General features: G+C 43.6%; 1 protein-coding gene across 3 annotated transcripts in view; it reads right to left on the bottom strand.

Moving 5' to 3' along the window:
- The window catches only part of MAP3K7 (mitogen-activated protein kinase kinase kinase 7), a 206,528-nt gene that overhangs the window by 67,308 nt on the left and 116,302 nt on the right, over positions 1 to 22,918 (bottom strand). For 2 of the 3 annotated variants that reach the window (XR_003855623.1, XM_029595408.1), the window contains exons 11-12: positions 21,656 to 21,815; positions 7,003 to 7,083 (exon numbers count right to left, since the gene is read on the bottom strand). Coding sequence is in view for 2 of the 3 variants with exons in the window: in XM_029595408.1 (XP_029451268.1) it covers positions 7,003 to 7,083; positions 21,656 to 21,815 (241 nt within the window). In the remaining variant the exon portion in view is untranslated. The remainder of the gene's footprint in view (positions 1 to 7,002; positions 7,084 to 21,655; positions 21,816 to 22,918) is intronic. The other variant, XM_029595409.1, reaches the window with a different exon arrangement.

The raw sequence follows: 22,918 nt of genomic DNA, 5'->3' as shown, positions 1-22,918 counted from the left end.
CCTAACATTATGTAACTACAATAAGGGTTATTTTTCCCTTTATCCATTACCTTGCACTTGTCCACATTAAATTTCATCTGCCATTTGAAAGCCCTTACATCCTAAGAAGTCAGTACGAAACCTTGAGGTTCAGCTTGATCAAAATCTCACCATGGAAACTCATAATACTAAGATGGTAATGACCTCCTTTATGTACCTATGCCAGATCTGCCACCTGTGTAATTACTTTGATTAACAATCTTGCTACTATAATTCATGCATTAATTACCAGTTGAACTGACCACTGCAACTCCTTCAATGGCATCCCACAATACAGTATGAGGTACCTCCACCTCCTATAAAGCACTACTGCTAGAAGTTTGGTAAGAGCCAAAACAACCGACTATATAAAACCAATATTACATCAACTGCAAAAACTCCCAGTCGAAAGTAAAATACAATTCAAAACTCTCTGCTTTGTCTTCAAGTGCTTGAATAAACAGGCCTTGAGTACCCCTCTCAACTTCCCTCTTTCTACACACCAACAAGGGAACTCAGTACTCCCAAATAGCTGTTTCTTCTCCTGCTCTGGCCTCTGCAAGATTGCCCTGTACACAGGGGCAGATTCCCGATAACGACCGGCCCGGGGATTTGCCGCCCAGGAGATACCACATGGTCTGCCGAGCGCAGCTCTGTCACAGCCCTGCTGGGCAGACCACGTGACTAGAGCGACTGGCCCACCGGGGGATGCCCGATCCCCCGATAGGCCAATCCGCCCCTGCCTGTACAAGATTTCAGGCTTTCAGCTGTTATGCACCAAAAATTTGGAACAAGGTACCACTATCCTTACGACTTGAAATATACTATCCCATTTTCAGGAATAAAAGCTAAAGCATGACTTTTCAGCCAAGTATTCCCTGCAGAGATCCTCAATCCCTGTCCTAGCTAGCCAAACTTCTGACTGACTAAGGACTAAATTATATACTTGGGTCCCAATATGATTCTAACTGTAAATTTGATTCCAACTATAAATTGTTTCAAATAGAATTGTCTAATTTAAATTGTAATCTGCCTTGAGGCAGAACCTTAACAAAACTCAGAAGGGACAAGGGAATTATGATCCTCATAGTTCATTTTGGCCAAAATGGATTTAGTTTCCACATTTTGAGGATTTATTCCTGAGAAAACTATTCAAGTTGGGAATTTGCCCAACTCTGATCATAAAGAACCAGGGATCATTACTCTGCCTAACATTCATCCTCTGCCCTCACAGTCAGGATGATGGAGGAGGATGTAATACAATGTTTTGGTTTCTCCAAAAAGATGTCTAATATCCTTCTGTCTTTTAGAAAGGAACCCAGCAGAAGTTCTTATTTTAAATAGAGATTTTCCATCTAGTTTGGGGACAAAACTCTAGATCCTCTCTCTTGTCCCACACAAAAGCTACTTTAATAACTTTTGTATGTTTTAGAGTCTTAAGAGGAGGAGTAGCCTAGTAGTTAGAGCAGTAGACTGAGAACCAGGGAAGGCAGAACTCAATCTCATTACTCGTACAGAAGACCCAATTATAGGAGAAGATGTCTGGTGCTAGTCTGTCTTCCGAACAGCAGAATGGTATTTTCCTTATTCAAGGATGTTGCAAATCCAAGTCTGCCTTGGGTGTACCTAACTCAAGAAAGATTCTGTTTGCCACATCTAGAAATTATTTGTGGAGTCCAGGGCGATAATAGTCTACTTGCTAGGATGTTCTCTTCCTGCTAGGTATATGGTTCTTAAGGTCATCCCATGAGAGATGGCCCAGTTACACACCTTGACAGTTTCCCCAATATAGGAGGATGAAGCCTGCTCCTCTCACCTCGTTCAGGTAGACTGACTGGACCAAAGCAATTTTGCTGACCATCTGATTTCTGAAAAAACTTTAGAGCATTCTGAATTCCCCTTCGTTCCAGTAGGTTGGTGGGCAACTTCTTCTCCTGGAGGAATGAGGTGTTCTGAGTGTGAAGCCCTTTTAGCTATATGCACTAGCCTAGGCTGGAAGTATCCTTAGTGACAATTTGGTGTTACGAAATCCAGATTGGAAGCATCTGTAGTTTGGGGACAATTTGATGAAGAATGATTTGAAAGGGTAATCCCGGTTCAAACTGGAATAGGATAGCTACCAAGACAGGAAGTCCCAGAGTGATTTGGTTCTACTATGATTTTAGCACCCATAGAGCTTGTCTCATGGAAACATGCTCTAGTATAGTGTTTCCCAGCCTTTTCACATTCAAAGCATGCTTACATTAACAAAAATATTGCATGGCACACCAACCCTCACAGAGCAGGCAGTGCAGACATGGGGAGGAGTTATACAGCCAAAAGAACACCTCACCAGTCTCTCTTCAAATTTTAAAACAAAGCCTTCAACACCAAGATGAGGAAGCCAGTGACTGCCATTAAGGCCAGTCAGTTGGCTTGGTTAATTTAAGTCTGAGAGAGGATGTCCATGATTTAATTGTGGCGGTCCCTTGTTTAGAGAACAGTATGTTTGGGGATAAAGTCAAGGCGATTGTGCACAAATTAAGGAGGACCAAGCTGCTATTCAAGCTCTGTCTTCAGGAGAAGGCAATCAACGTCTGGCTTCAAGTCATCAATACTTTTCTTACAGTCGTGCATTTTTCCAGAGGTCTTGGTCTGCTCTGCCTTTGCAGCAACAGATTCCCATCAGAGGGTGTCAAAGAAAGAGACATCAACCTAAAACCCTGCAGTAACCACAAGGTCCCAGAGGATAGCCTCTGGTAGAGGGAGAGTCCAGTCGTTACTTTCAGAATGAAAGAATATTGCAAAGGATCACTGAGTCCTGAAAACTATGGTATGTGGTTACTACTTGTGCTTCTCTCACCTACCCTTGACCCAATGGTTTTCAGTCTTGAATTCAGACTGTCTCAGTCACTATTTTTGTCTGAAAGCAGAACTGGTTCTTCAACAGAAATCTATAGAGTGGATTCCTCTCCATTCCGCATTCCCAAGATGTGTGTGTGGGAGAGCAACTGAAGCCAATTATGAATTTATAATAACTGAACTAACTTCTGATTTGAAAGAGAAGTTAAAGATGAATCCCCTTCACATGATACTTCCATTAATTCAACCTTTGGAATTCTTATCACAATTTATAATCTACAATGGAGATACTTCAGATTTGTAGAGGATAGGATTCATAACCGATACCTGCAACCCACAAGAGTGTTCACTAAGTGCCTGGCTGTGGTAGCGGCATACCTGTGCTGTATGGGAATCTGCATCTTTCCCTACCTGGATAATTGGTTGGTGACAGGTTCTTCACAGTCGTGGGTTCTGAACTCCTTGGAAAAAAAATCTGATTCCTTCAGTCCCCGGGTTACCTGATCAACTTTGCCAAATCTAGCCTCACTCGTGTACAGAGAATTCAGTTCATAGGAGCACTGATAGATTCAGTTCAAGAGCGAGCATTCCTCTCAAGTGAAAAGGCTGTAGTGCTAAAGGGTCTGGTAAATGCCCTCTACAGCAGGATCAGGCTACATCTCCGATTTCACTGGGTACATCCCCATCCCATGTCACTCAGGAGGATGGTCATCCTTGTCACCTGAATCACCCTCTCTAGCCCTCACAGCATAGATGTCCAATGCATGGTAATTTCCTCCATGCTCCTTCCTAAGGATATGGAAAATATGTTGATCTCAGCCAGAAAGTCTTAGATAAGGAAGGCTTATGGCTTCAAATTGAAGAGATTTTCAGCCGGGTGTCAATCTGACTCTCTGGAACCGTTCACTTATAGCCCAAGGGACCCGGCTCCATTATTTTCCCTTTTTTCACTGGGACTCAACATGTCCTCTGTGAAAACACAATTTAGGTCAATTGCAGCACATCACCAACAGATGGAAGGGGTTCCAATCTCTACTCATCCTTTGGTATCCAGATTTATTAAAGGATTGTGGCACTCCAAGCCTCCGATGCCTTAGGATCATGATGTCGTTCTGACCAAATCTTTGGAATCAACTCCTTTGGAGTTCTTCACGTGGAAGGTGTTGCTAGGGACTGTCATGTCCATGGGTCAGTGAGTTACAAGCTTTAGTTCAGTACTCACCTTATTTCTAGTTCTTCCATGGTACGGTAGGACTTCACACTCACCCTAAATTCCTTCCTAAAGTGGTGTCAGCTTTTCACATAAATCAAGCTATTGTTCTTTTTACTTTTTTCCCCCAAAGGCTGCATGCTCATAAAAGTGAGAAGGCTTCTCATTTGTTGAATTCTAGGAAGGCTTCTCAGTTGTTTGTTGCCTTTGATCTTAACGTGACTGTTAGTGGCAGTTACCAAAAGAACTCTGTCAAATTGGCTAGTGCACTCTTAGGTACTAGCTGGTCTACTAATCACAGATTCTGTTAAGGCTCATTAAGTTACAGCCATGGTGACTTAAGTGTCGTACCTAAGGGCCACCTTAAATGAAGACAACAGCAAAGATGCACACCTTCACATCCCACTACTGTCTGAACAGTATATCAAGAGATGACCATAGTTTTAGACAAGAGGTTTTGTATAGCCTGTTCTCCCAATAGTCTACTCTCCACCGGGGGGCCATGTTGTGTTCAGTAAGTGCTCTGCTATGCAACCATCAGCCTGTGTCTCACCACGTGTCATGGCTATTTCATCCTGCTAAGGAGAACCCTGTTTGCAGCCAGAGAGGCAAAGAAATTCTTCACCAATTCAGTGACTTGATTTTTGGGCTGGAGTTGGAGAAAAGACATCATCTTCAGACAACCAAACAGGATCCTGTCTGCTGTAGAAGAGCTGAAGTGCTTGGTTCTAATGAAAAGAGGTTCCGAGGCACTCCATGCCCTCTAGAGTATTTATGCTGGCAGGATAATACATGATGCCTTTTTTTTTTAATTGTTACCACAGGTATAATGAATGGAATCAGCACCATCATGTCAAGCCTTCGTGCCATGGAATGGGTGCTCCACACTGAAGCTATAAATGGTGCCCTGGACACAAGGGGATCTGGGAAGAAAATGTGTTCTAGCACCACACGGGTCTTCCACACCATGAAAGATGAGGAGACTAGTGGTGTTTCACAGAACAAGATTGGTGCCATCAAGGAGGCCCCAGTCACAGTATCATAATGTTTCTTTAGCTTCAAGGATGAGCCTCGTTTAGGCAAATATGGCAGTATCTCTCTTGTTAGCACTGAGGCCTCCAAAAGCAGCAGAAAGGGGAGCTTTCGCCACGGAGCAGTGGCGGGAGGAATCCATGCTTAACTATGTGTGGCGAGAGCTCGACGAGGAGCGGCTCCTCTGACCTTTGGAGATCCTGTATTTTCCAGGCCCAGGATATATCCTATTGCAACTATAGCAGTTTCCCATGTAGCAGTCTGGGCCCGAATACCTGTAACAGATCTCATGGGCATCGATGATGGACATCTGGTGCCCGCAGAAACAAGACTTAAAGCCGCTGATAACTGGCTTCTTCTTGGGCCTCTCTCCACATATCATGGAAGAGCAATCCTATCAACTAAATAAAAAAACTTTTTTTTTTGGTAGCACTCAAACGTGCTCTTGAAAGGCTGCCGAGGCAGTGGAGAAAAAAAAAAAACTGCAATGAGGCAGAAACCGCTGAAAACATTTGAAAAAGGTATCAGGAGAGAGAGGATGCTTGGACAAAATCAGACTGAGGGGCTCATGAGGCAGCACACGTGTGGGAACCAACATACCTGCTCAGTAAGTTTTTGCTGAGCTCTAAGAGCCGGGTCTGTAGAGCATCATCAGATGACATCAACCCCAAATGTCATGGCTAATTCAGCCCTGCTTGACGACGGAGAAAAATACATGGCTCAGTTCAGTAAACAAAGCAAGGAACTTTAAAAGTACAAAATAACTAACTAGGGAAATTTAGAGGGTTTCAGCAGAAAATCTTCAAAAGCTCTGCAGCGACTGAGAAGATTGATCACATCTGAAGGAGCCACAAGGCTGCAGTAGTAAGGGAACTACTGCAAACAGGCAGTTTAAAGCTTTTAATTTATCCAGAAAGCTGTAGAAGAATTTGTTTGTTCGATGTTAAGCATGGTCAAGTAACTTGTGCGAGAGAAACTGAGGACAGTGCGTCTTGACAGAATGAGAAGGGACATGCTTGAAAAATATGAGTCACCTACCTCATTAATCTTAAATTGTGCCCAAGCACAATCCATGAATATTTAAACCTGACAGTTTCCTTAATATTCAGGGGATTCATGATGGAAGAAAACCCTGGCATGCCATGGAGAAGCACATTTCTCCGTTTTTTAAAGGATCTTTCTTCTATGATTTCTCAAAATGGGTGGCAATATTAGAATGGGCAGGGATTCCCAAGGTCACTTCAAGCAAATGAATCCATTAGCAGTTCTTGTGGGGTGAAAGCCAAATTACAGAGCGCTCATTACAAATTCAGTTTCAAGCTTTGCTTTTCTACTGATATAGAAGCTGGCCTTAAATAGTTATATCTGTGGCAATAAACAGTACTGTTTATTTCACCTACAGCTTGCCAGCGTTGAACATTTCTAAAGCACAGGATGTTTTTCCTCCTGCAACAATAATACATGATCTCTTCGAGGCAACCCTATCCGAAACAGAACATTAAAAGTTTAGGGTTACAAATTATTGCGCTGAATAGTAACCTAAGAGCTCAAATGACAAACAGAAAGCCTCAGCATGAAATACGGGTCTAACATTCTAGTGATTTTATGCACCAACTGCTCTTAAAATTAGCAACAAAACCATCAGAATGCAATGGAACACCGCCATGGTTAATGTATGGACCTGTCCCACCCCACAAGTCAACCACTGCTGGAAAAACAGTGGAGGCTAACTGGACGCTTGGTCCAGTTAACCACATCGGGCAAGGTGCTTTACGGTTAAGCCAATGCTGGCAGACTCGTACAAGTTTTGAAACATGCGTCATGAGCAAACTGGAGCAAACAGTACTATTTTCCATGAAACGAGGATTCCGGCATCATTAACCTGGGCCGGCCTGCGGTACCTGTGATGACGATCTCGGGGACATCCAGAATGTTGCCAAATGAAGCAGTTTTGCGATGGCCTCGTTTAGGCTTGCCAGAGGCTGCGAAAAACACACACACATACAAATACACGTGCAAACTACAAATGGTATTCAAGGCACATGATTAAAACAAAAACACTGCGGTTTCCATCTTATATGTGTTAAATGGAAAGAGGAGACATGCAGACGACTTCCATGCACAATGTGCTAGGCAACATCACATGAGTAAGTGGCAGGGGAGAAAAAAAAAAAATGCACGTCACATTAACAAGAAGTTATAAAATGCATGACAGGTATTAGATCCAATAAGCATATACGCCCATACAACAAATGGATGGCGGGATACACAAAGCAGCACAGTCACAAGTAAGGGGGAAAAGTAAGAAGCAGAATGTTAGCAGCCGACAAGAGCATCAAAAAGGCTTCACACAGGTATCAGCAGGATGTTGGTACTGGGAAGCGAAAATTACTCAGCGGGGAGGGGGGGGGGGGCCCTGTACTGAAAATGGCTGTGATGTGGAAATTAATTAACCACAGTCACATCTTGATTTTAATACTTTGCACTTCCCAGCCGCCTCTTTCCGTGTTCGTACTCCTGGTATTGTTCCCCCATTCTGTGCCTAGGGAAAAGAGCTTTACTGAATCGGCCTCTGAATTTTATACTTATAACTGCAAACGTCTGACATGGCTATTTTGTTTCTGATTAATATGCCCTTCTGGCTCCTCCTTTATCACACAATACCTGAGATAATACATGCAGTCCAACTGAGGCATATTATATACACCTCTTCTGCAGTACCAGTTACTATTTACATTTTTCTTTCCCACAAATATTAGGTTTAATCTTGTTTGGCGGCCCAGTTAGTACGGGCAGCAGGGAGCAGAGGCTCCCCCAATGTCGTGCAGGTTCATAATCTCAGCCAGAAGGCCAGGGAGCCACCACCTTCAGATCATGGCTCAGATTTTACCTTTGATCTTGGCCAAGGGCTGAGAAGTGACTGGGATCAGTACAGCTACAGTGACTAAATGGGAGGAGGAGGAGGAAAAGCTTCTCAAAACTCTCCATGTAAGTATCTCCCTGGAAATGTAATCAACATCTGGATGAAACCAGGCTCACGATGACTTTGGGTTGTTTTAAATGCACTCGTGACGCTGTTCTAAAGGAGGACCTGCCACAAACAGAGCCTTGTAAAAGACTTCAAAGTCCTTGTACATTTTTCACATTCTGCTGTCTAAAAAAAAAATAGAAATCAAAATGCACTGAAGCAGGAGTTTGTTTTACTGATCTACACAACTTACTCCACACTGTGAAGACTCTTACAAGGCTCTGTATTCTTTTAAAGAACATTACTGTAAAGAAACATGGATATTGCTTAAGCCATAGGGGGCTGCGAAGCTGGAAGAAAAGCATCCTTTCAAAACACGGGCTTCCTTTTCTTCTGCTTTTGAAATGCAGTGGTGGGAACCCGGCACTTCACATTACTGCAAGCTCTTGCTGGTGGAATGAGAGAGGGCGAGAGAGTGCATGCTCAATACCCAGAAGATGCACAGAACTAGGACTGCAGGCCGCCCCCTGTGCAAACTTTACACATATTGGAGGTAATTTTAAAAGGAGCTACACGTGTACATGGTAACATACTATCATAGCAATTTTAAAAAGGCATTTACGTGCGTAAAGTGCACTTACACGTGTATATCCCACGGCCGATTCAAGGTCATATATTGTCACAATTTTCAAAAGCCCATTTGGCACGTGTAAAACCCAGTTTATTGCAGTAAATGCTTTTTAAAATCAGGCACATAGGACTTAACGACAGGGATACTACAAACTAGAATCCATTTTTCCTACCACTTTCTAAATTTGCTTTGAGCATATTCTCAGATAACTGACATCATGGGTCACCTTACAGCTCACGCCAGTATCCAAAACCATTTAAGAAATGAAAAGTACTAACCCTTACAGAAGCAAAAGAACCTCTAGCTACAGTTCTACAGAAAATCCTAATTCCTATTCCCTTTTTAAAATGACTTGAAAGGACACCTAACCTATTAAGGTGAACTGCAGCTTCTCAAAACATCTACACTAATATGGGTCCCATGCCTTTTTGTGAGAAGTTTTGTCTTCTTTGTGTGAATGTTCTGCAACTTCTAGGTCATACCAGCCTCCTTTCTTTTTTTCTAAATAAAAAATATCACATTTTGCTCCCTTTGTTACTGTACAGGGAAAGCAAATTGTTCTGCTCAGCTTGCGTTGCCCCTGGGTCATGACATCCTTGGAGTAAGCAGGTAACCGTAAAGGGTTTTGTCTGTGTAACATTTGGGAGTTATTAAAATCTTGAATTTTGTCAGGATATTTCCCTCCACTCCCTGAATAAATGTTGTCTGGGTAATTCTTCACCCACACACAATTTGCCTGGGTAATGAGAGGTAGAGCAGGGGGTATGGTTTCACTTTGTCCCAAGAAGAGCTGATATTCGGCACTCCCTGGACAAAAGTTAGCCAGGTTTAAGTCTGGTAAAAAAAAACAAACCTGCTCTAAAGCTATCCTGAATATCCAGGAAAAGTTATCTGGTTAATTTTTCCACTTGCAGGATTACTCACTATTGACCTTTGTATGATAAGGTTACAAGCAGAGAATACAGTCTGAGCAGATCGACCTGTTTTCAATAGGTAGTAACCAAGGGCCAAAAAAAAAAAAAATAGAGAAAGCAAACATCTATTACAGCACAAACACACAGAAGCTAAACATCTCTAACGGCTGACTGAAGGAAGGAAGATCGCCAATGAGCACCAAGGTTAAATGAGCACAAGCAGTGGATCTTCAGTGGTGTGCGATATGCATCTAAAGTCAATCCCGTGTACTTCTACTAGAAAGCAGTATGCCTACATTACGTTAACAAGTATGAGAAGGAGAAAACTTGGATACGAGATTTATGGAGATGATGCAGAAGCAACTCTACTAGCTCAAAGGCAAACTCTTTGTTAGATTGAACGGAATAGGATCAACCAAACACATTGTGACATGGAAGCTATATTTTTAGGGAATAAAGGTTAACAAAATATATAAGGACTAACATTTCTTGGCTAGCTTTCAGGAGCTAGCACTCCCTTCCTTAGGTCAAAACAGAATGAGCAAAAGATGACATTACCAGCAATGGTGAATCATAACAAGGATTCTAATGATAGTGTGATTTGAAAGGGAGTAGGGGGTTGATGGGTGATCAGATGACCAGCAGTAAACTTTTATTTTATACATAAGGAGTTAAGAAACCCCAAGTCTTTGCTGACACTTTTCTTGTGAGTTGCGAAGTGTCTGATCATTTTAACTTCAACAGTTGTATGTTCCAGGACTGTTTTGTGTGTGTGTGTATATATATGTATATATATATATATATATATATATTACATGCAGAAATGTGAAGAAGGCTGCTACACTGGTGAGTCACACCAGAGGTTAAAGGCAAGAATCAACTTGCACAGGCACAAGATCAAACACCAAAGAGAAGATAAAAGGCGACAACTCTGTGGAGAGCACTTTTTGGAAGCAGACCACTGCCTGACCTTATAATCAGGATACTAAAAAAAAAAATATATATATATATATATATATATATTCAAAACAATCCACAAACATACAACTTTTAAAGTTAAAATGATCAGACACTTGAACCTGACAAGAAAGGACTCAAAGACCTATGTTTCTTAACACGAGTCATAAAATTCTACTGCCCGTCAACTGATCCCAATCAACCCCACCCAACTCCCCTTCCTTTTCACAGCATCATTGGAATGCCTTCAATGATTCACTTATATTTTCTGGTAATGTCCTCTTTTGGTTATTCTGTTCTGACCTGAGGAAGGGAGTGTTAGCTCCAGAAAGCTAGTCAAGAAATGTATTACTTTAATCCAATAAAATGGTATCATCATCTTGTATATTTGTTTTTATTTGTTAACCTTTATTTCTGTGCATTCAAACAGACTAATATGTCAACCACACTACTTTATCCATAAATAGGAGTCACACTCCCTCAAAATTAGGCACCCACCACAAAAAAAAAAAAAAAATCCTCCCTTATAATCCTCCTCAGTAAACACCACAATTCTTGAATTGCTTATGGTCAACAAGGCTGTGTTAGGGTGGGATCACACTAATGTGTAGAACTGTCAGTGGGCTTTAAATTGGCAGTTTGTTACAGAGTGCTCTGTGGGGTTTACATCAGGTCCAACCTCCCCTCTGGAGTCTAGTAATGGCTTCAAGTGCAAAGAATGGTGACATTTAAAATTACTCTTTAATTTCTTTTTCTTTAATTCTGCCAGACCAGTCCAAAAAAGTGGGTTATGTTCCCCCTGCCAGCAGATGGAGACAGAGAAAAATAGAAGCTCAAACCTTACATCATTTCCTCTACATGAGTCTGGTGCGGCCGTTAGCTCTTCAGTATTCTTTTTTTTTATAATTGAAAATTTTATTGAAATTGTGCATAGAACAAACAACAATGGCTTAAACAAGTAAACAGGAAGCAATAAAGATATGTTACCAAAACAAAATAGATCTTCCAATCTACAGTTCTTTGAGAGACAATGCACGTATCATATATGATCCCCTCCCACCCCCTCCCTCCCAACCCTCCACTTGCATACATATGCGAAATAAACCTTCTAAAGAAATCACAGGCAATCAATCTTTCGGTGAAAGTGTTATGAGATTTAGGAGACCGATGCATTACGGTGAGCCAGCCATTCCCGATACGGGTGCCACACCCTCCGAGCTGATGTCACCTCACAGGCACGAAAAGTACTCACACTGTCATGCAATAGACTGAGGGTCTGCAACTGGTCATGTATCTTCTCTATATCTATTGGACCCGGCTCCTTCCAGACCCGTGCAATCTGGCATTTGGCAACTGATATAATACAATGAACCAATTTCCCCTGTAACACTGGGAGATCAAACGGAAGATTCAATAATACTTGTTCTGGAGTAAGAACCAACACAATCCCCAATATGGCTCTGAGTAATGCAGTCAGGTCAGCCCAGAACTGCTTTAAGTAGGGGCAAACCCACCACATATGGTAGAACGTACCTTCCTCCCCGCACCCCTTCCAACACCGACAATCATAAGTGGAATTGAACTTATGTAGCCTAGAAGGCGTATAATGCCATCGAAATAATACTTTGTATCTATTTTCTAGGATTGGGGAATATGGCAGCCCCTTTTTAGTACTAATGAATATCTGGTCCCATGTCTCTTCCGACAAGGAGCGAGTCAAATCCCTCTCCCAAGCTTGCATATACGGTGGTTTAATTTTAGGGTCCTTATTAAGATAGTTGTACACCTGGGATATAGCTTTTCTCAAGGTATCCGCATGTTCACACCAGACTTCAAATTGTGTCTTGCCAAACGCCATATCCCTCCCCACCATCTCCGTCTGGAAAAAGTGTCTGATCTGTAAATAGGAGAATACATCTCCCGATGGTAGGTCATATATCTCCTGCAATGATTTGAAAGGGAGAAGTCCCTCCAATCCCCATAATTTGCCAAAAGTACTGATTCCTTTCGTATACCAGCTCCCAAATGCTAAGGAGGTCATACCCAAAGGGAATTTAGAGTTCGTCCGAAAGCTGGAACTATAGTAATATCGTCTGTCCCCAGTCAGCTGTATCCTCCACTTATCCCAAACTTGGAAGGAATGGAGAGTCGTGGCCGCAGCCTGCACTAAAGAGGGACGCGTGTTCTTGGGCTGCCATAGCAGGGAGCTAAGCGAGGTCACCCCAGCTAACTCTTGTTCAATTACTGCCCATTGTTTCTGTTCCTTTAATCTATGCCAATCAAACAGAGCTCGTAATTGGGAAGCAACCAGATACCATCTTAAATTGGGGACTCCCATGCCCCCCCGAATCCGAGGTCGATACAGAACCGTTCTGGAAACCCTCGGGGGTCTTCGTTTCCAGATGTAGGAAAAAATGCGTTTCTGCCAGCCATTCACTATGACATCAGGGATAGAGATCGGGAGCGCCTGAAACAAATATCCAAGCTGGGGCAGGATATTCATTTTCACTGAGGCTATTCTCCCCATCCAGGAAAGGTAGAGTTCAGACCAACGATCCAGATCATAAAAAATTTTACGAAGAAGGGGTGGATAGTTCAGCTGGTATAGCTCCGCTGGATCTTTGCTGATATATACGCCTAAGTATTTAATTTTGGAGGTCGCCCAGCGGAACCTAAACTGCCGTTTGAGGTCTAAAAGCTCCGAGTTATTCAATGTAACATTAAGAATCTCAGATTTGTCTACGTTGAGCTTAAAACCCGACACCGCACTAAAGTTACTTAAGGCTTCTAAAGCCGCTTTTAATGAGGTGGATGGGTCAGTCAGGGTAAACAAAATGTCGTCCGCAAAGAGGGACATTTTATAAGATCTGCCCCCTACCTCCACCCCCCGTACTTGCAAGGTGTTCCGTACCGTGGTAGCCATCGGTTCCAGGAACAATGCGAACAATAATGGTGACAGGGGGCACCCTTGTCTGGTTCCCCGCTGAATATTAAAGGCTTCGGAGTAGATCCCATTGACTTTTACACGAGCCGTAGGATTCGTATATAAAAGCTGTAACCATGTTAAAAATTTGTCCCCGAAATTCATGGCCCTCAAAGTCTGAAATAAAAACTGCCAATGCACCATGTCGAAAGCCTTCTCCGCATCGACTGCGAGCAAGACCATCGGCTCACCCTCCTTCCGGGCCCACCCAATTAAATCAACAATTTTGCGGATACTGTCCGCCGCCATTCGGCCTGGTATGAACCCTGCTTGATCAGTATGGACCAGCCTGCCCATAACCCCATTCAACCGATTTGCCATGATTTTAGCTAACAATTTAAGGTCGATATTGAGAAGCGATATGGGCCTGTAAGATCCACAATGGGTAGGGTCTCTACCTGGTTTCCCTAAAATGGTGATTCCGGCTTCATTAGAGCCTAATCTTAAGGGTTCACCAGCCCGCAGATAGTTAAATAGCTCCCGTAATAGCGGATTTAAAGAATCAGAAAATGCTTTGTAAAATTGAGGTGTATAACCGTCCAAGCCAGGAGCCTTATTCGCCTTGAGATCCTTAATAGCCCACTGAATTTCCAAGGGTGAGATCTCGTGATCTAATCTACTCCGCTCTTCCGATGTTAAAACAGGAAGAGAGACCCTGCCCAGATATTCCTGGATCTGTGCGTCAGTAATATGTGTCTCAGCCGCATATAAAGTACCATAAAATTCCTGGAACCTCTTACGAATATCCGGGGGGGAAGTTAGCAGTTCCCCTCCTGCAGACCGAATCCCCAAAATTTGATTTTGCAGTTGTCTACGTTTTAAGAATCTGGCCAATAATTTCCCAGACCTATTTCCCCATGCAAACCTTTCTAGATTCACCATGCGTAATTTGTCCGTCAGCTCGACTGATGCCAAGGCTCTCAATTCCTCCCGGGCCTGTTGTAATGAAGCATAAATAGCCGCCGACAGCGTTTTTTTGTGTTCCCGTGCTAAGTGCTCAATCTTCTGTAGAAGCGTCTGCCTATGCGCTAATTTAGTACGCTTCACATACGCTCCCTGCGAGATACATTGACCCCTCAAGACTGCCTTAAGGCAATCCCAAATCAGGGTGGGCGCTCCAGAATTATGAGTAATATACTCCTGAATACCATCAGTGAGCTGCTGACGAAATCTATCGTCGTGAAGCAGTGTGTCATTCAGCTTCCAGGTTTTGATGCCAGTAGTGGCAGGTTGACCCCTCAGCTTTAAAGTTATGGAGGCATGATCGGACCACTTAATAGAGTGTACATCCACATCCCCAATTTTGTCCATCAGTAAGGTATCAAGTAAAAAGAAATCTATACGAGAATAGGCCTGATGGGGAACAGAAAAGAACGTATATTCCCTTCCTGTGGGATTCCGCTGCCTCCATGGGTCCACCAAATTCCATTTATCAATCAAAGATTTGAGGCGCTTTCTATGAGGACGGGAACCCTCCTGTGCCCCCTTAGAGTTATCCAAAAGGGGATTCAGGGTCAAATTAAAATCACCCACAACTATGAGCATTCCCTCCCCCTCCTTTTCCAGAAGCTTATCAATCTGGGAATAGAAGTCCCCCTGCTGAACATTAGGTGCATATATATTCAGTAGGGTATAAGTGGTCCCCTGATAATCAAAACAGACCAGCACGTACCGACCATTCTCATCCCCAATATGTTTATGTATAACATAATCGTCCCCCCGACAAAATAGAGTACAGACCCCCGTGTATTTAGCCTTTGGACGCGCTGCAGAGAAAACCCTATGAGTAAACTCTGGCCAGTGTAATAGATGCTCATACCTCTTTGTGAGATGGGTTTCCTGCAGGCATAATATCTTGGCACCGCTAGATTGAAGATCATGACGTAAAAGATGCCGTTTCCGTGGGGTATGGAGCCCTTTTACATTAAGAGATAGAATGTGTAACGCCATAAAAGAAAGTGTACTGTATCGCAGTGGTCACATGCACAACAGAAATACAAATCCTTAAGCCCATCAGGATACAAAATACCCCTCCACTCCCACATCTCACACACTTGTCCTCCCCGTACATTTGGATTAACCTGTGAATGCCCCAGCTCTTCAGTATTCTAAGCTAAAGCTCAGGCAACTGATGAAATTGTTTTGGTTTCCAAATCATCACCACAACCAAAACCTGATGCATCCAAGAAACTTTACTCCATGGTAATTAATCCAGGAATAATCTCTACACAGAGGTCATGATTAGGTCAACCACCTTCAGAAATGGGCAACAAAGTACTCTGCTAGTTTTCTGAACTTTTCAGACTAAGGGTCCTTGATCATTGTGGCTTCTGGACTGGTCTGGCAGGACTAAAGGAAAAGAAGTTTACAGGTAAGTTTAAATCTCACCTTCCTTATCATCCATACCAAACTACTCCAAACAAGTAGGATGTACCAAAGCTCTATCCAGACCAGGTTGGAGGAAGCTCCATTTGTTTTCAAGACTCCTGTGACCAAGATGTAACCTTTCCCACCCTGTAAAACCATACTGAGGTCCTTAGAACATGAGTGCAACAGAGAAAAGGGCACTGCCCTGTCATTATCCTCTGGAAAAACAGGTTTTGATTCTGCCTACCAGAAATCCTGAAGCCTCAGAGTGGATTTGACAGCCTTTGGGGCCTGCAAACTCTTGCTGGAGAAGGCCAAAGCACTCATCTCCTTGATTCTTTCTGAAATTAATGCGATGGAAACCACTGTGCTTTAATAGGACACATGAAAGACCTATCAAAGAAAAAATTGGTCACCTAGAAACATTTGAAAGACCTACAAGTTGAGACTTGAGAATGGCCTTTCTTGTCCGGTCTTACATTATTCTACTTCCTCACCATCATAAGTGAGAAACGTTTGACTCTGACAGAAGTGAAACACTACTCTTAGAAGGGGGATAATAATGGCTTCAGAGATATCTTTTCATTAAAATTATCAATGACCAACAAGGAGACTGACTTCAACAAGACTCAAAGAGATTTCCTATGAGGCTTAAGAGGAAGGGAAGCCAGATCTCTTCTTATCTAACCTCAGGTTCCCAGTTAGGTAGACCTTCTTACACAGGAAGACTTGTGTTCTTGACTCCTAGAAAAAAGTATTCCATCCGAGAGAAAAGCAAGACCATTTCCATCATTATGTTCTTTTCAGCAAGCCAGAGCAAGTTATGCCTTCAACCCAGTCTCCTCTGGTGGAACAAGATTGAAGGAATGGATCTCTCAAAGGGAAATATTGCCTCCTCCGTAAATTGTACTCTCAGAGGCTCCAAACTCTAATCCTGGTCTGCTAATGGTCCTCTTTCATACCACTGAAGGCTGTAACCCTTGACATTATGTAGCCTCTCAACAGCAAAGGCTGTAAACCCTAGAAGATCCCTCCCATTCTTTCACAATCTTGAATCCCCTGACTGAGGGAAAAGGTGAAGAACCACCTCTGCTTGCATATTCAGAACTTAATCTAGGGAATGCCTAGGCTCCGGGCAGGAACACACACAGACAACTGGATAGGGTCATGGTTCTACAAGGATATCCAAACCCTTGGGCTCCTGTTTTCCATTTCTGGCTGAAGAACTTGCCCATCTTGGAGCTTTGCGAGGCTGATCTGAAATCTATTTGTGTTGATGCCCCACCTGATTGCTAGTAGGGCAAGGCTGCTTCTGCCAGTCCTTATATTTCGGGGTCTCAAAAGTATCAGCTCAAAACATTTGTCTATATGATAGTGTTGGCCATTTGAATGCTGCTAGGTACTGCTGGGGAACTCCACTCAGGCTACCTTCTCCTAAGGTAGAGGCCAGGATTTCTGGAGCACTAGACAGTTGGCTCTGGCCCTCACTCTAGACTTGGACTCATTTGCTCTCCAATAACATCACTCTCTTACTTCAGCTGGCCTGGATCATAAATCCCCTCCTAATTCACAAAGATCACGCCTACGCTGTGAAATAATCCTGAAGGAGACTACAAATCCATTTCCTGCAGGAGACAAGTATGAAGAGCCATCTGCTCAGACTCCTTCTAAACTCTCAAGAGACAGGTAAAGTAGCCTTTATTGTTTATTTATTTAATTTGATTAACTGCTAATCAATCAAAGTCATCAAAGCCTTGTGGCACTGGACTGCTGGGTATCACTCAGAGGTGTATGAATTGAGTGAGACACATGTGAATCTGTGCACAATATACAAACTTCAGATCCCTTGCCCTGGAACCTAGGACCTGCAGAACAGGCCATGCTCTGGGCAGTTACGGAAATGGGAGAACTGGGCACCAGGAATAAGGCTTTCATCCCTTGAAGTTTAAGGCTATAAGACCACTTTCCTTTTTGGATATGAGAAAGCTTCTCTAAATGCCAGCGACTAGGAAGGACTAATTGCTGTTTGTGATAATCATCAGTCAGTCTAGAGGCACACATCTACATGACCCTGGCTGCAGCTGAATGGCTTTCCAGCCTGAGTAGTCAGACATCTGATTAAGGGAGGAACCAGAGTCCTTTCTCTGCATATGGAGGCCTTTATTACACCTTGACTAGCACGTACCCAGGGTCATCATTAGCACAAGGAAACAGCCTGATAGCTGTTAGTAACAGATCCAGAATAATGCATGTGAGAAATATCTGGTAGTAACCCCTAGAGGAGATCAGGGGGAATGCCCCTATGTATCCATATAGGAACTGCCTGCCATTTTGCATGGGGACTCAAAGAATAGGAGAACTCACAGCCCTTTCTGGGAGACCTGAAGTAAATAGTACTGTGCCCCTGACCTCTTTTCAAGGGAGAAACAGGGCCCCAAAACATTTGACTGACAGAACCAACCTAATACTATCACTTCCAAAACCTACACTAAGGGTGACAAAAAAGTCCCCCTGAATGTCATCCGACCACCAAGCACAGAAGACTCCAAGAGTAACTGTGAGGGAGTACATCATGTACACAGCAGCCGAACCCACTGTCCTGGAATACCTCCCTGAGGAAGGGAGACAGATGCATAAAACGTCTCTGAAACGGCCCTGAACAGGATCAGCATGGAGAGGCTTCCAATAAGCACCAATCTCTGAATTTTGGGCCAAAACGTCTAGAACTACTCCAAACGACAACCTCTTAGAAAGGGTAACATTGTCGAGATTGCAGTGGCCATCACTCTGTTGAAGAGCTCCAGAGAAGCACACCTGCAAACATTATAGTCCTATCTTGAACTAGTCTGGGCCAGGCCACATGGAAGTTCCACCCGAAGGAGCTTCTAGCATCACATACCTCCAACTATGCGAGGCTCATTAGCTATGAATCCATCCAGAAGCTGCAGGTTCACGACCTCCCCTCTCAGCACACTGTTACCTGTGGGAAAGGTCATCATGGCTGTCTCCGATGAGTGCTGGACCCAATACAGGAGAATTCGAGTCACAAAGTCATTTTCAAAGCTACCTGGAGAGAGAGACTACAGAAAAAAGAAACATCGTTTCTATCATGGGGGACTCTGAATGTTGTGCTTCCTTCCACTAACTGTGGTCTTAAAAGATATCGACAATCACTGTAGGTGATCCAAAACCATAAAGTCTTCTCTTCCTTATGAAGGGAGTATAGAGCTCTCACCATCTTGGCCATCTTAAGGCTGGAACCAGATGTCTCACAGTGCGAAGATCACATCGCCAACAAATCAGAAGTAGCAGGAAAATCTTGGAAAGGAGGAGCCTAAAAACACCCAGGATTAAGAGATCCCCCTACAAATTACTACCTCTCATTGCTCATACAAGAGCCATACCCCAGAATTAAGGGTCACCAGTTTCTCTCTCCTGAATACCTTCCCCAATCAGCATTATCCCCTTTTGAGGAAGCAATCGCTGGATCGGCTATCTCGTTCTCTTCTTGTCCAGCCAGTGGAATACTCTAGTTCCCCAAATGTTGCTAAGATTAAGCTAAAGTTTCTCAGTGTGGGGACACTTAGAAGGGCTAGGAAGAGCTTGAGGAGAAGTTCAAAGGTGCTGCTCAAACAGGACCACACTAGAATTTTAATTTTTTAAAAAAATCATCATCTTATAGCAATCTACAGCTTCATAAGCCTAATTTAGCCTTAAAAGATCTTCTGGGAATCTTCATTTGTGTAGAGGGAAAGGGAACTATTTTAACAGACTGTTCCCTCTATCGCTCAGATATCAGAGAGGGCAGGAGAGCTAAGTTGTAACACGCATGCGATATCACCTGCTGAAAAACTCAGCGGAGAAGTAGAGCTGCAGAGACTATGATGTGCCTGAGGGGAAATATGTAGCCCCCCCACCCTGAAACATTCCTGTTCAACTGTCAGAGGGAAGAGTGAGGTAAAGAATCTGGCATTCATCATTTATTACTTACATGGGCATGAAACAGAGGTAAAATGTCTGCTAATCTGGCCAAAATGAGAGTGCCGACCAGACCCTGTTCTATGTGCACCATACAGCGCTGCTTTCCACCATAGGGGCCAAGGCTCAATCTGGGGAATCCACCAGATTTATTCTTGGCAGGTGCTGACCGTTGCAGTTTACACCTGCCTACCTGGTGCCTGCCTACTTACAAACCAGGCAGAATGCGCCCCACTGTCATGCTAAATTACCATACCTCCCCTCTATACCGGTAGTCGACAGAGGGAGGGAGAGGAGAGAATGTGATAATCTCAGACCCACTGACTGGCACAGCACCACAGGATACTGGGAGGAAATCCAGGGAAAAACTACTGCCTCCCTATTGCTCTCATAATACAAGAAGTGTGTGTTGTCAATAGCTCCTGCTGTTGGACCCACCAAGGAACAAAGCTACCTAAGACCATCCAGCGCTTGAGCCATTGGTGTGAGAATTCAGACCCCAGCTGAGTCAGTTCCTAAAGAGGACAGGAGAATCAGTCCGATCAGGAACATCACCCAAAGCTCCCCCAAGACTCAACCTATGTGCCAGCGGAAACCTGGGCCTTCCTGGGAGCAGCTTATGCTCCACTGAAAACCTGGGCCTAAAAGGACTTTCCAGGCTCGGTCTACACGTAGCTACAGTCTACATGTCTGTCCTATCTGCGAGAAACTGAGAAATACTAAAGAGCTGAAGGCAGCACCAGATCCCTACAGGGGAACTTTTTTCCCCCTCTGTCTCCATCTGCTGGCAGAGGGGACATAACCACTTGTTTGGACTGGTCTGGCATGGATGATAAGGAATGCAAGTTTGACTAGGGCCACCAAGAGTTGTTTTGGATCCTTGGTGAAAACAAAATATTGAGATCCCCTTAGCATTTTTCAAAAGAATCCTTTACTCTGGAGACTTCAGAACCCTTTACTGTTGCTAAGCTTGGGAGGGGGAGTAGGGAGTAGGTCAGGATCTGGCCCCAGCAGCCCTTGGGCTGGACTATAATTCAAGTATGAGATGTGCAGTGAGAAAGGGTGGCAAATAGTACAGCACTCTCACATAACAGACAGAGGTTGCACGCTTGGTCTCCACATTAGGATTTTTTCAGTACAGGATGTTTGAGCTCATTAAGGAATTACTTATGATCTACACAGATTAACAAGCCACATAGTTGCAAAAAAAAGGTATAACATTGTCAAGGCGATACAAAGTTCTGTTAACATGGATGCGAGACAGGCTTCTGGTCTCTTTAAAATAAAGCACAATTTTTGACGAATGCTTGGGTATTAGGACACAGTGGCCTACGTAGCTACTTCATAGGTAGGTGTGACAACATGCGACATGTCGACAGTTCTCCAAAGCAAACCATGATCAATAACAGGGAAAAAGCAGAACCGGGAAGGCTGCAAACCAGTATCTCTCTGCCAGTCAATCAGCAGTGAGATCTGTAGGTGTGAGCCAACGAGAGCCTGCTACGAATTTCTCCATGCTGACTGGGCGCTTTAAGAGAAAATCTAAAACAAATTAAAAATTAATGGGGGTTTTTTTGTTCCCTTTTTAAAACAAAGAGAATTTCCCTCACTTTTAACCACCCCACTTCAATTCTGAACATTTAACATTCAGCCTAGGAAGGGGCAGGGCCCTCCATCTCTTAAATATTGAGAAGCAGCCTTGTGTGTGTGTATGCTTGGTTTTGTTTTTTGGGAGGGGGGGAGGGGTTGGCTTTACCTGTAGTAGCAGAAATCCTCGCTTCTATTTCAGACATGTCGGCACTCATCCTCTTGCCGTCGACAGGCCCAAGTGTCGACTGCGGCCGGCCCCGAGTGTCCGACAGGCTCTCCACGCTGCTGCCCCGAGACGGAGGCAAGCTAAGGCGGCCGGGGTCACCCTGGGGAAACAGTGATAGTACATCTAAGGTCAGCAGTATTATAGGGGAGGGGGTTCTTGCCATTTTTGCTTTATAACACAAAGCTAGAGCTGTAAGCACTCAATTTGCTGTTAACATCAATCTCACAGACCCAACTTCCCTTTCCCTCCACACACACACACAAAAAAAAGCAAAATTAGGACATGCCCTTTAATGTTACCAGTTCAAAAAGTTATGCCTGTGAGAAGACAGATACATGCAAGTAGTGACAAAGAATCTTTAAAAATGCATTACAGGATTCATTACAGTAAATCAAAAACAATTCAAACAAATTGGGCAAGACAGCTTTAAATGGTTTTACACGACTAACTAAACTAAATACCTTATCATCAATTGCCTCCTTTATATTGAACGGCTGTGAAATTACTAGGATAGGAGGTGCCCATGTCAAAAAACATTGGTATTACAGACTGTAAAAAGGAAGAGAACATAGCAGTGCTTTCGCCTTCTCTCCCAATACAATTTCGCAGCCTTTAATTAAGTCACTTCACCCTCCATTGCCACTCACACAAACTAAGGTACTTGCTTTGAAGTGATTGACCAGTCACAAAAGAGATTATAAATCAGAAATTAAAATGTGCTTTTACAAAAAAAAACCACACCTCTCATGTAGCAAACCAAGCCTAGGCAAAGTCACTAATTCCCTACAGTCTCTTTGCTAATCCATTTGACATTACCCTCTTGCAAACCTCTCCCCACCGTCATGAGCTGGCAGGAACCACTACCATTGATTCCATGGCTTGTCCAGATCTCATTGTGCAGATGAACCAGGATCTCACTTGCTCTTTGCTTTCTGCCATTGTATATCTACAGAACATGGGACAGCGAAGGTGCTGAACAACAACATAAGAAGTCCAGGGGGTGCCAGGCAGGGTGGGAGCACCGGCTGCCAAGATTCTGATAGGGTGCAGGTGCCAGCTGAGCACAGAAGCACTTCATCACACTCTTGCCCCAGGCAAAGGATCAAAGAAACCAGTCAACTTTCTGTCGCGAGCCTGTTTGCTCTCAAGAATCCCAGCTCAGCATGAAACCCCTATGGCTCCTAAGATCACAACTCTTCAGGA

Source organism: Rhinatrema bivittatum, chromosome 3 (assembly GCF_901001135.1).
Source record: "Rhinatrema bivittatum chromosome 3, aRhiBiv1.1, whole genome shotgun sequence".
NCBI classification, from domain to species: Eukaryota; Metazoa; Chordata; class Amphibia; order Gymnophiona; family Rhinatrematidae; genus Rhinatrema; species Rhinatrema bivittatum.
The sequence above is the reverse complement of the archived record's forward strand: the minus strand, read 5'-3'. Positions and strand labels throughout refer to the sequence as shown.